This window comes from Mastigoproctus giganteus, chromosome 4 (assembly GCF_048544385.1).
Source record: "Mastigoproctus giganteus isolate SK-2022 chromosome 4, ASM4854438v1, whole genome shotgun sequence".
NCBI lineage: Eukaryota > Metazoa > Arthropoda > Arachnida > Uropygi > Thelyphonidae > Mastigoproctus > Mastigoproctus giganteus.
This window is the reverse complement of record NC_143578.1, coordinates 101,113,948-101,127,822: the sequence shown is the minus strand read 5'-3', so window position 1 is coordinate 101,127,822 and position 13,875 is coordinate 101,113,948. Positions and strand designations below refer to the sequence as shown.

Genomic DNA, 13,875 nt, shown 5'->3' with positions numbered 1-13,875 from the left:
CCTATAGCACACTCCTACTCTCAATTTTGATCTCCCAGTGCTTATGTCACACCAAACCGACTCGACACTGCATTGTCCAGCGATGGCTTCACTTCCTTGGATTTTATGTGTTTCTTAACTAATAGCATAACTCCTCCTCCCTTCCTATCCTGTCTATCCTTTCTGTAGACATTGTACCTCCCAAATTCCAGTTCTGCATTGCTTATATCTGTGTGACACCACATCTCTGATATCCCAACAATATCCACCTTTGATGCTTTGAGCAATATCTCAAATTCATCAAATTTATTTACCAAACTCCTAGCATTGGTGTACACACAAGTATACATGCACCTGTTCTTTTTCTTAGGTACCCTAACACAACCCATGTGTTTACTTGTACTGCAATGACTCGCAGCAGTCTCTGAAATATCCTGCATCTTGTTTTCCAGGTTTCTGCTCATTCCAATAGAAGCAGTGCAAGAATCACTTTCACCTCTGGCAGTGGCTACTGTTAATCTATTAGTCCTTGTATCCCCCCAATCTAGCAGTTTTCCGACCCACCTAACACTGCCTCGATAGTATCAGCAAACATTCTTGCACCCTTTATATTTAAGTGTATCCCATCCCTGTAGAAGCAGTCCCTTCTGTTAACAAGTACATTCCAGGCTGAAAAAAATTCTACCCCTTGAGCCTTGCATAATTTTTTCCAGGGCCGAATTGATCGACAAGGCTTGCAGACACTTTCAAATTCAACCGTAATACGTAGCTTTTTTTCAACAGTGACCTGAGCAGGATCGTTTGTCAATGTTAAACTTCTACTGCCATTTTCCAGCCCATCAGCCTAATTTTTCTAGATCTTGTTGCAGTAGTTTTCCTTGATTATTGTCATTAACCACATTGCCAACTTTTTTATCATCTGCAAACTTAAGACATTATGCCTGATATACCTTCATTAACGTATAACCAGGTTTTGGCGCATTATAGCCCGAGTTGCTAATGCATCAATAAAACCCAACCAACCATCCAATCTTCATTAATGTCATAATAAAAAATATTGTAAACAATCAAACATATGTGATATAAATGTTGTCCTAAATTTGTTTTATTAATTTATGACAATGTTTGTTACCTGTTCTCAGTGAGTGTTAAATATCAATAATTATTATTAGATATATATTAATTGAAGAAAAAAGTTCATCAGTCCTTAATTTCCTGCTTATAAGTCTGGACCTTGAGGACTTGAAGGGTAATTTACAACTGTATATGGTAAATTTAAAAAACAATTTTAAAACTAATAAAACTATTGGATAATTCTGTAGAAATATAGAGGTGAGCAAAATAAATCTCAGGTTTAATTTAAAAAAACAACAATTATATGTTCATTGGGAGAAAAAATAAATGTTAATATCATAACTCAAATTATTATTTAATGTGTGTGTGTATATATTATTGATAGCTATACTTATATATTTACAGATGGTCATACTTCAAACACAGAATATTCTCCTCAGTCTAACAACCATAATTCTAAGGAAGATATGGCTTTATCAAAAGAAAAGTGTCACTGTTGCCCTTATGGATATCATATAGATACAGATTTTGTAAACTACTGCAGTTCAGCATGTCGCATTGATAAGAATCAGGAAAGATCCACAAATGATTATAGTTGTAAAAGGTTAGAGTCTGGTCAGTTATCTAGTCGGATGATACCTCACAGTTCACAAGTAAGTTAGTGTTACAATTTTCTGCAGTTGAATTATTCGTGCGCAAAGAGAAAAAAACCCTTCAAATGTAAAAATTCATTAAAGGAACTTTTTAACTAGCTTAAATACATTAGTGTGTATATAAATAATTCCATTTATGTCTGCTAACTATTATAACTCTACCAGCATTGAACACTTTAAGCAAGAGGCAGGTAATTTGTCATCCAAATCTTTTATACTCAGTGGGTGCACAGTCACTGGTAGTACAAGTGAGCCTTCCATTCACGTTTTTTTTCCCCCCACATCCTAATTTCTGTTAAATTTTTAGCTCAATCTAGGTAAGCCATCTTTATTCTAATGTTTGCTTGACTTCAATTCACTTACTCTTGATTTGTCTTTGGGTTGGTTGGTTGTTTAGGTTTTATGGAACATCAGCATATGAGGCTATAGTGTGCCCAGTCAAAAGATATAAAATAGTGTAATTATTATATTATAAAAGAATATATAATATAAAACAGGTGTAATATATAAAATAAAGCACTCTAAATAAAATTACAGTTGGACCTCTCTTTAACGAACTTCCATATAGCAATTTCCCAAGGGGAAATCCAAAAAGTTTTCTTTGTAGAAAACGCCTATGGCCAGACGAGTCGAGGTCCGCACTCCATCAGTCCGATGGCCGTTCCTGGGTGTGGCGAATGCCAGGGGAACAGTTCCTTCCTGATTGTATCCTCCCAACAATGAAGTTAGGTGAAGGCAGTGTCATGGTTTGGCTTGGGCCCATTAGGTGTTATCGACAAAACTATGAATGCTGTGCAATACCAGGACAGCCTAAACAATTATGGACTTCCAATGTTATGGCAATACTTCGGGGATGGCCCCCATACCTGTATGTAGACGTGTATATATAAAGGGCAGCCCCTAGAACAGTTCAACTATGCCTCGTATCTATGCGAAGAACAGTAGTACCACTGGAAAAGGGCTAGGTATGTGGGAATGTAGGTTTGTGTGTTCTGTTGTTCTGTTCTGGCCTCTTAGCTACCCAGAAGCATCAGTCACCTGGACAGATGATTCTGGGTACTCATCCACACAGGAAGGTGTACCAGTTCCAGTAGTGCTCATACTGTCCCAATTCGAGACACTGACCCACCTGATGTAGCCAAAAGGGGGCCCACTCCAGATAGGGACAAACAATTTTTTTTTTTTTTTCCTTGTTCAGTTATACATTATATTCAAAATTATATACAAAACAAATGAGGTTACAATCAGTATCAAATGAGGTCTTAATTGAGGTCCCATTTCAAGACCACAAGAACAATTATGAGGAAGTGATTCCAATCCCAGATGATCCAGAAGATAATGAAACTGTAGATAACAGCTGCCGTCTTTTCTCAAAAACTTCTCTGGCAAAAGTTTGAAATGCTCAAAATCTCTGCATTCTGGGTAAGCAAAGACTCCTGGCTAGGCTGTAGAACACAATTTGTGAGTTCTTCTCTGACCCTCATAGTTAGTACATGAATATAGTATGCGATCCCAACTCTGTCTCACCGCAAAGACAAATCTGTAGTAGCCAACTTGAACCTGAAGAGTCACTGATTTAATGATCCGTGTCCTGTGGTCAAGTAAGACCTGTATAGATCGATGGAAAGCCACAACTGTACTTTTTTTATCGTGAAGAAAAGTCACTTCTGGGAAGAAGCATCTTGTCACCAATCCCAGTGTCCCAGTGGGTCTGCCACTCATTCAACAATTCATTCCAGATTCTCTTTTTTTCACGTTTTTTTTTTTTTTTTTTTTGATTTGGTAGTTGTTGGCGCATCGGCTTCTGTGGCCATATTGCACCTCCCAAGGTTTTTGCAGTACTTTGATCCAAGTCCGAGGCGGGAATCGAACCCGCGACCTTTGGGTTGCCGGGCAGGTACTTTACCCACTCGGCTAGCCCGGCCGGCTTTTCACGCTTGATATTCTGCTGACAGTCAATAGTGATTCCCATAAACTGTCGAGATTTGCTTCTTTAACCTGTAAGACAGTCCGTTAAAGTTCAAATATAGGTCTATACCTATATTTGAACTTTAACGGATTGTCTTACATTTGAATTTGAAGGGCAAAATTCCAGCTAAGACTTGTTATTTGGTTTTTAGGAGCATTAGCAACTAAGGCCATATTGCTCCGGGAATATGTGGTGGTCATTCCCTGACCTTTCCGCATCCTCTGTATTTGGTGGTGACGGGCTCGAACCCCGGTCTAATCAAGAAAGCGTGTGCTACGCACTGCTGCTCCTTCCCACCTGGCTACAGAGGCACCGCTAAGACTTGTAAGGCAGGGGTCGACACTGTACAACATGCTCAAACTATGGATAATAAAATTGTTCTCTGCAAAGAATATAACTTGTTTCTAATTCTAACAATTAATGCTCTGTGAAACCTGGTGCTGGTGGCATAGGTGGCCATTAGGATAAATACTGAATTATAATAAATTTTTAAAGTCCTTCTAGAGTGCCCTCCCCCCACTCAGATCTTTAAATTCTTGTTAACACTCTAGCAAAGTTCTTTATTTTAACTGTCAAGTTAGTAACTTGTCATAAAATTTAGCTTTTGGTCTATTGTTACTCCAAGGATTTTAGTTTCTGTGACAAAAGGAATATGAACATTATTGATTTTAACTTGGAGGATGAGAGATATTTAAATTTGCTCCGCATACCATCATCTTCGATTTCTGAGGCTAATCTTTAGCTTGTTAAGATGAGTCCATTCATATAGGTCCTGAAGTGTACTAGTGGCAACAGATTCCAACTCAGAGTATTGCCACTGAGGAGGATAGTCAGATCATCGGCATAGGCTATAATCTTAAAATTTTCAAAGATTCTAGAAATCCACTGCTGCAGGACCATGTTCCAGACAAGGAGACTCAAGATAGATCTCCGGGGGACATCCTCACGAGACTTGCCTAAAAACTTGATTGAACTTAGATTTTACAGTTATTACTCTGTTGTCAAAATAGCTCTGGAAGAGGAAGTATAGTTGTAGAGGACACTTTGCAATACGAAGACATTTGAGGACACTTTCCCACCAAAGGGAATTGAAAGCATCCTTGAAGTCAATATATATAGCTAAAACAGAACTATTTCATGAAAAACCAGGTCTACCAAAGCATCCTCACAGGACCTGCCAGGACAAAAACCATATTGGTTTGGAGATATTAAATCCTGCAGTTGTAATAGGTTGTGTAGACGGATAGCCATAAGATGCTCCAGTAATTTTCCCAAGTTTGCCAAGAGTCTGCTATTGGTCTGTAACACTTCGATGACAAGATCATTTGCCAGACTTTTTTATGAGTTTGACCAGTGCTATTTTCCAAGCCTCTGGAAAAGTACCCTTCTGAAAGCATTCATTAAACAAAAACAGAAGTATTTCAGGTCTTAGTTTCAGGAGTCTTAATATAAAGGTGCTTTCAACAAGGTCGGACATTTGGCAATGTTAATTTTTTGGGCAGCTCTGTTCAATTCAAGCAGATTAAAAGGTTCACTGTGAATGTCAACACTGTAACTGACATTATCAAGACGAGTCCGTGAATGAGCTAAAGAATCAGAGGCCACGTTATCCAGTGGAAACACTGTCTAGTATAGCATTAACCCTGTCTGCCCAATTTAATGTCTCAGTCGAGTCTGCCAAAACAGATCCATATATATTTGGAGTAAAAATTTTCCCACGTCAAAGCTTATATAGCAAGCCCCAACGATCAGCATTCCCAGAGCATTGCACAAAAGCCATCCAGGCTTCCCGTTTCAGAGTTGCAATAGCCTTAACGTATTTCTTTTTTAAATCTGCATACTGTTGGTAGAATACTCTTACATCATGCTGAGGCCAATTTCGATGTCTCTGATAAAAATAGCGTGCACTGTGAACTTGCTTTCTTTATCAGGATAGCTCCTGGGTCCACCATGGGCAAGTCCTAGAGGTTATCCTCTTTTTTTCTTGAAGCTCGATAAGAAGCTTTAATTATTGAATTTCGAATTTGGATAGGTTTGGATAAAACTATGAAAAGATCACGCGATGATCACTTGCACACCAGTCAAGCTTGACACTCCAGTCAGAACCTGTCAGATCAAAATGTGAATTCGTGAGAGTTAAGTCAATATTTGAAATACCAGTGAAACTGGAGTAAGTAGTGAAATTTTGCAGCCTATTTAAAATAGTGAGATCGTAGCTAATTATGAACTCCTCAAGGAGATGGCCACAAGAATCATTGTAGAAATTAAACCAGAATTGTGATTTGGCATTCATGTCAGATGAGATTAAAATATTTCAGGAAGATCTGAGAAGATTAAAAGCATTCTCCATGTAAAACAAATATTGATCAAAATCAGTGGACGGTGGGCAGATAAAGATATAGGGTAAAATTCAATATTAGAATAAGAGACCATAACACAGGTAGAAAATTAGGTACACAGGCTGTATTAATGACTGCAATGTCTAGATTCTCATTAAAAACAACCACAAGGAAAAACCCAAAATTTTAGAAGAGTGCCCTTGATATAGATGCACGCGAAAAGACTCTTGAATAACCCGCTAAGTCCACCGAATGAGTCTCTGCAGAAATGCTTAACTCATCAGCAACTGTCCAAGAATGATGACCATTAATTTGCATAATCTTCAAATGTACTGGAGCCTGTAGAACTGGAGCCCATACCTGTATCAGCAAGACAACACACCATGCCATACTGTTCGGGTTGTAACAGACTGGCTTGAGGACATGGGTGTGGAAAAGTTGAATTGGCCAGCCCAGAGTCCTTGTCTGAACCCTATCAAGCATCTTTGGGAAGTATTGGATCATCGGGTATGTGCACCTCTAGATTGCCCAAAGAACAAGGTCGAACTGGTGGCTGCGTTAAAGGCAGAGTTGAGGAACATATCACCTGACATTTATAAAAAAGCTGATTGAGAGTATGCCGCGAAGATTGAAGGCTGTCATAAAAGCAAAAAGTTTCAGCACAAAATATTAAATGACACAATAAAAGCTCTTTTGTCTAAAGGCAGGTTTCCAAATATTAATGTTACAACAGTGTGTATTTGAGTGTTTAAACAAATTAGCATTAGTAGAGGCATTTGATGCAAGAAAGCAAGCTTATGCACCATCAGCCAAAAAAAAAAAAAAATAAAATAAATAAATAAAAAATAACCACTTCCACTTCACCCCTCTGTTCATTTGAAATACCTGTCCAGCTGAGCCTTAAACTTATTTAGGCTATCAACTTCCACGACAAGGGATGGAAGTCTGTTCCACCAACCAACCACCCGCTGGGTAAAGGCAAATTTCCTCACGTCTATCCTACATCTGTCTTTCCTCAATTTGAATTTATGCCCTCTCAGGTGATTATTCTGAGCAAGAGGAAGAATCCCATCAGCATTGAGCATGCTCAAACCATTCAAGGCTTTATACACCTCTATCAGATCACCTCGCTGGTGCCTAGTCTCCAGACACTGTAATTTACAAAACTTAAACCTTTCTTCGTAAGAGCACCCCTTTGTTCCATTCACTAATCTTGTTGCCCTTCTCTGTACTCTTTCCAGCATCTCAACATCCCTCTTGAAATGAGGCCTCCAGACCTGTATACAGTACTCTAGGTGTGGCCTGACCATTGCCTTATACAAGGGAATAATCACCTCCTTATCCCTGCTAGAAAAATTCCTATATATCATTGACAATACACCATGAGCTACTCTTGCAGCCCATCTGCACTGCTCAGAGAACTTCATATCTGCCTGCACAACCACCCCCAGGTCCCTTTCATTCTCTACCACTGTCAGTGTAGTACCACAGAGTTGATACGTTGCTCTGGGGTTGCTGTTTCCCATATGTAGTACTTTACATTTGTCAATGTTAAACTTCATTTGCCACCTCTCAGCCAATCTGCTCAACCTTTCCAGATCCTGTTGCAGTAGCATAGTGTCAGTAGTGTCCTTGACAACCCTGCCAACCTTCGTATCATCTGCAAACTTGGACATTAAGCTTGATATACCATCATCAATAATATTTATAAATACAGAAAACAATAAAGGACCCAATACTGAACCCTGAGGGACTCCACTAATAACATTACTCCACGATGAGCAGTGTCCATTGATTACCACTCTCTGTCTTCTCTCCCTCAACCACCCCATTATCCATAGCAGCAATTTGCCTCCAATGCCACACTGCTCCAATTTGTGCAGCAGTCTTCCATGTGCAACAGTATCAAAAGCCTTTCTAAGATCCAAGTATATAATATCAAAGTTATTCCCTGCATCCAGTTCTTTTGTGACTGCATCATAGTATCCAATCAGATAGGTCAGGCAAGACTTCCCCTTAACAAAACCATACTGTATCCGAGCTATAACTGAAGTTTTGTCTAGATGATCCTGCAGTGCTTCTTTAACCAGTGCCTCCATTAATTTTCCTGGAACAGAAGTTAAACTCACAGGTCTATAATAACTTGAGTCGCCCTTTGATCCTCCTTTGTGAATTGGGATCACATTTGCACATCTCCAGTCCATGGGTACTTCCCCTGAGTCCAAGGAAGCTCTCAGAATTATGGCTAAGGGTTTGCTTACTTCCTTTGCTGCCTCCTTTAATATAACTGGATAGATCCCATCCACCCCAAGTGCCTTTTTTGTGTTTACCTTCAACAATTTCTCCTCCACTTTACTCTCAGTTATTACAAGATTCTCTAGCTTACTGCCAGAGTTGAATACACCTCTGGCATTCCTCTCACTGAATAACTCCTCATGTGTGAATGTCGATGCAAAATGTTCATTTAGTTTGTTAGCTACCTGAGCAGGATCATCAACAGTTGACCCATCGATATCAAGTGGACCAGTCTGATTCATCCCCTTCCTTCTAGAGTTTACATAAGTAAAGAACTCTTTGATGTTTTTCTTTGCATCCCTTGCCAAAGATTTCTCGTAATCTGCCTTCGCCTGCCTAACCTCCTTTGTAACTTGGTTGCAGATCAACTTGTATCTATCATAGGCTTCTGTGTCACGTGTTAATTTGTAAGTATCCCATGCATTTTTCTTCTCTGCCATATGCCTCATTAGTTCATCTGACATACAGCTGCGAGTTACAGGCTCCGAAAAAAACGATAAGTGTTGCTTTTTATTTACATAATTGTTATTTTATATTGTACTTAATACGTAGTCTTATAGTTCTAATTACGCTGGTTATTTTTATTTTAATTTATATAAACAGTTTTTGTAGATATATGTAATACTTTATAAAACCGTTATTTCGTTCGAATATTGCAGGCATTGTTTTTGTATATAGTGATAGGGAATTCAAATTTTTAATTGAGGTAGCTAGGTAGCTCTAACGTATAACTATAGAAACAGTAATACGCTTCACTGTTTCTATTAGATAGCGTAGTATTGACATTTAATTTAATTTATTGACCTTATTAATTTAAAATATCATGCCTCAGACTAGACCAGCAAAGCAATGGGCAGAAAGTGGCAGGAGTGCTGTGACTCGGGGAAGAACTGAGGGTGGCGATTCTCCAACGCATCACAGCCTAAAAAAATGTGCAACTTGTGAAATGTTTGCCGAACTCTCTGGAACGGAACATGATATTGCCATGGGGGATGTCTTTGTGTGTGCGCGATGTAAGGAGTGTAAGGAAATCAGGCGACAACTCAGTGTTGTTATGGGCCTATATGAGAGTTTGAAGGACAGGGTGGATGCCCTCGAAAGATCTAAATTGAGGGGCCCATCAGGCTCTCAGCTGCCCACATCAACGCCAGAGCTTGCACTTGGTCATCACGCAACACAGCGGCAACCCCCAAGGCAGATTGCGCTGGTCCCAAAGGAACTAGTAGTTGTTGGTGACTCTATTGTCAGGGAAACGGAAAACATCCTTTGCAGAAAGGATAGGTGGAACAGGACCAGGGTATGTCTGCCAGGGGCAAAGGTTGATGACGTTGTAGAGCAAATATCATCTTTTAGGGGCACAAAAGGTGATATAGTTGTGCACGTTGGCACTAATGATATTAAGAGTAGGAGACCGGCAGAATTACTTAACAAGTACAGGTCACTGATGAAAAAAAGCCGTGAATTAGGGTTGAATTTGAAAGTGTCTGCAATTCTGCCCAGACACGATAGGAGGGAGTATATGATGAGAGCCTTGTCGATCAATTCGGCCCTGGAAAGATTGTGCAAGGCTCAAGGGATAGAATTTTTTTCAGCCTGGACTGTACTTGTTAACAGGAGAGACTGCTTCTACAGGGATGGGATACACTTAAATAGAAAGGGTGCAAGAATATTTGCTGATGCTATCGAGGCAGTGTTAGGTGGGTCAGAAAACTGATAGCTTGGGGGGATACAAGGACTAATAGTTTAACAGTAGCCGTAGACAGAAGTGAAGGTGATTCTTGCACAACTTCTATTAGAATAAGTAGCGACCTGGAGCGAGGGGTGTTGGGGGTTTCAGGGACGGATGGCAGTCATCGTGAAACAGGTGGGTATATGGGATGTGTCAAAGTGGCTGGGAATAGGAATAGGTGCATGTATACCTGCATGTATACCAATGCTAGAAGTATAGTAAATAAATTTGATGAATTTGAAGTGTTGGTCAAGACATCAAAGGCGGACATTGTTGGGATATCAGAGACGTGGTGTCACACAGATATAAGGAATGCCAAACTGGAATTTGGAGAGTACAGTGTGTACAGAAAGGATAGACAGGATAGGAAGGGAGGAGGTGTTATGCTGTTAATAAAGAAAAACATAAAATCAAAAGAAGTGCATCCAGTTGATATAGATGAACAGTGCACTGTTGAGTCAGTTTGGTGTGACATAAGCACTGCGAAAGCAAAAATTAGAGTAGGAGTGTGTTATAGGCCTAATGACTCAAATGAGTACAGTGAACAATTGTACAGAGAAATAGAGCGGGCTAGTAAATCGGAATGCCTTATAATGGGGGATTTTAATTTCCCAGATATTGACTGGAACTTGTGGATTGGGCACTCACACACTAGTCAGACTTTTGTGGATTTATTGGATGATTGTTTTCTGCAGCAGCATCATGTTCGAGAGGCAACCAAAGAAAGTAATACTCTTGATCTGGTTATCAGCAGTGATCATTCATATATTAGGAATTTGCAGATAAAAGAACCACTAGGTGGCAGTGATCACAGTGTACTGACGTGGGATTTACTTAAAGATTTAATTACCATCAGGGGTAAAGGAAAGGGTTTTTGCTTCCGTAAAGGCGAGTACAGTGGTCTCCGACAGTTTTTAAATTCTGTACAGTGGGATCAACTGACAATGTTACCAACAGTAAATTCTAAGTGGGAAGCATTCAAGGAATTAATCGTGGAAGCTACTAAAAGTTTCATACCTATTAGGAAATATTGTTCAAGGTTTAGGCCTAAATGGTTGTCAAATGAACTAATGAGACTCGTAACAGAGAAGAAAAATGCATGGGATGCATATAAATTATCAAGCGACACAGAAGCCTATGGGAGATATAAGCCAGTCTGTAATCAGGTCACAAAGGAGGTTCAGCAGGCGAAGGCAGATTACGAGAAATCCTTGGAAAAAGATGCTAAGAAAAACAGCAAGGATTTCTTTACTTATATAAACTCTAAAAGGAAGGGGATGAATCTGATTGGTCCACTTGACATCGATGGTTCGACTGTTGATGATCCTGCTCAGATAGCAAACAAACTGAATGAGTATTTTGCATCTACATTCACACGTGAGGTTTGAAAATGGCAGAAGGTTATCAAATTGTAGCAAGATACTTAATGATTTTGTAATAACTGAGAGCAAAGTGGAAGAGAAATTGTTGAAGTTAAACGTAAGAAAAGCACCTGGGGTGGATGGGATCTATCCAGTTATATTAAAGGAGGCGGCAAACCAACTAAGCAAACCATTAGCCATAATTATGAGAGCATCCTTGGACTCAGGGGAGGTTCCCACGGACTGGAGATGTGCAAATGTATCCCCAATTCACAAAGGGGGATCGAAGGGTGACACGAGTAAATACAGACCAGTTAGTTTAACTTCTGTTCCGGGTAAAATAATGGAGTCGCTGGTTAAAGATGCATTGCAGGATCATCTAGACAAGACTGCAGCAATAATTCAGACACAGCATGGGTTTGTTAAGGGAAAGTCTTGTCTGAAAAATTTGATAGGATATTATGATGTGGTTACAAAGGAACTGGATGCAAAAAATAATTTTGATATCATAAACTTGGATTTCAGGAAAGATTTTGACACTGTTGCGCATGGAAGACTATTGTACAAATTGGAGCAGAATGGTATTAAGGGTAAGTTGCTACAATGGATAAAAGGATGGTTAAGTGCGAGAAGACAGAGGGTGGTAATCAATGGGTGCTGCTATTCTTGGACTAATGTTATTAGTGGAGTCCCACAGGGTTCGGTATTAGGTCCTCTGTTGTTTTGTATATTTATCAATGATATTGATGAAGGTATATCAGGCTTAATGTCGAAGTTTGCAGATGATACAAAGGTTGGCAGGGTTGTTAATGACAGTAATGGCAGTGTGCTACTGCAACAGGATCTAGATAATTTCGGCAGATGGGCTAAGAAGTAGCAACTGAAGTTTAACCTTGACAAAATGCAAAGTACTGCATATGGGTAGAAGTAACCCCAGAGAAACGTACCAACTGTGTGGTACTACACTTAAGGTGGTAGAAAATGAAAAAGACCTGGGAGTAATTGTGCAGGCAGATATGAAGTTCTCTGAGCAATGCAAACAGGCTGCCAGGGCAGGTCATGGGGTTTTGTCAATGCTATATAGGAATTTTGCTAGCAGGGAAAAGGAGGTGGTTATCCCTCTGTATAAGGCAATGGTCAGGCTACGCCTTGAGTACTGCGTACAGGTCTGGAGGCCCCATTTTAGGAAGGATGTAGATTTACTTGAGCTTGTACAGAGAAGGGCAACAAGATTGGTGAGGGGAATGAAATGATCCTCTTACCAAGAGAGGCTTAAGTTTTGCAAATTGCAGTGGCTGGAGACTAGGCACCTGCGCGGTGATCTGATTGAGGTATATAAGGCCTTGAATGGGTTGAGCACGCTGAATTCTGATGGGATCCTTCGACTTGTTCAGATTACGAACCTAAGGGAGCATAAATTCAAATTAAGAAAAGACAGATGTAGAATAGATGTGCAGAAATGCCTTTAGCCAGCGGGTGGTTAATTGCTGGAACAAACTTCCATCTGTTGTTGTGGAAGTTGATAGGTTGAATGAATTTAAGGAGGAACTGGACAGGCATTTGGAGGGAATGGTGGGATTTTTTTATTATTTATTTTTTTTTTTTGGCTGATGCTGCATAAGCTCATACATTTGCTTTCTTGCATCACATGCCACTACTACTACTACTACTACTACTACTACTACTACTACATCCACTTAGGCCTAAACCTTGAACAATATTTCTTAGTTGGTATGTAAAGCCTAGTAGCTTCCAAGATAAGTTCTTTGAATGCTTCCCATTTTGGATTTGCTGTTGGTAACATCATCAGTTGGTCCCACTGTATAGAATTTAAATGCTGTCTCAGACCATCGTAGTCGCCTTTACGAAAGCAGTAACCCTTCCCTTTTACCCTGATGGTAGTTACCTCTTTGAGTAAATCCCACTTCAGCACACTGTGATCACTGCCACCTAGTGTTTCCTCTATCTGCAGATTCTTAATGCATGAAGAATCACTACTGATAATCAAATCAAGAGTATCACTCCCTCTAGTTGCCTCCCGAACATGCTGATGTAGAAAACAATCGTCCAATAAATCCACAAAAGCCTTGCTAGTGTGTGAGTGACCAACCCACAAGTTCCAGTCAATATCTGGGAAATTAAAATCCCCCATTATAAGATTCTCTGATTTACTAGCCCACTCTATTTCCCCTGTACAGTTTTTTATTATACTCATCAGAGTCATTAGGCCTATAGCACACTCCTACTCTCAATTTTGATCTCCCAATGCTTATGTCACACCAAACTGACTCGACACTGCACTATCTAGCGATGTCGACTGGCTTCACTTCTTTGGATTTTATGTATTTCTTAACTAATAGCATAACCCCTCCTCCCTTCCTATCCTGTCTATCCTTTCTGTAGACATTGTACTCCCCAAATTCCAGTTCTGCATTCCTTATATCTGTGTGACACCATGTCTCTGAAATCCACACAA

At 39.8% G+C, this 13,875-nt stretch overlaps 1 protein-coding gene across 1 annotated transcript in view; it reads left to right on the top strand.

The window, feature by feature from the left end:
• Positions 1 to 13,875, top strand: part of LOC150086954 (uncharacterized) — a 43,120-nt gene that overhangs the window by 15,307 nt on the left and 13,938 nt on the right. The window contains exon 2 of the mRNA XM_090372334.1: positions 1,459 to 1,706. Coding sequence (XP_090228460.1) covers positions 1,459 to 1,706 — 248 coding nt within the window. The remainder of the gene's footprint in view (positions 1 to 1,458; positions 1,707 to 13,875) is intronic.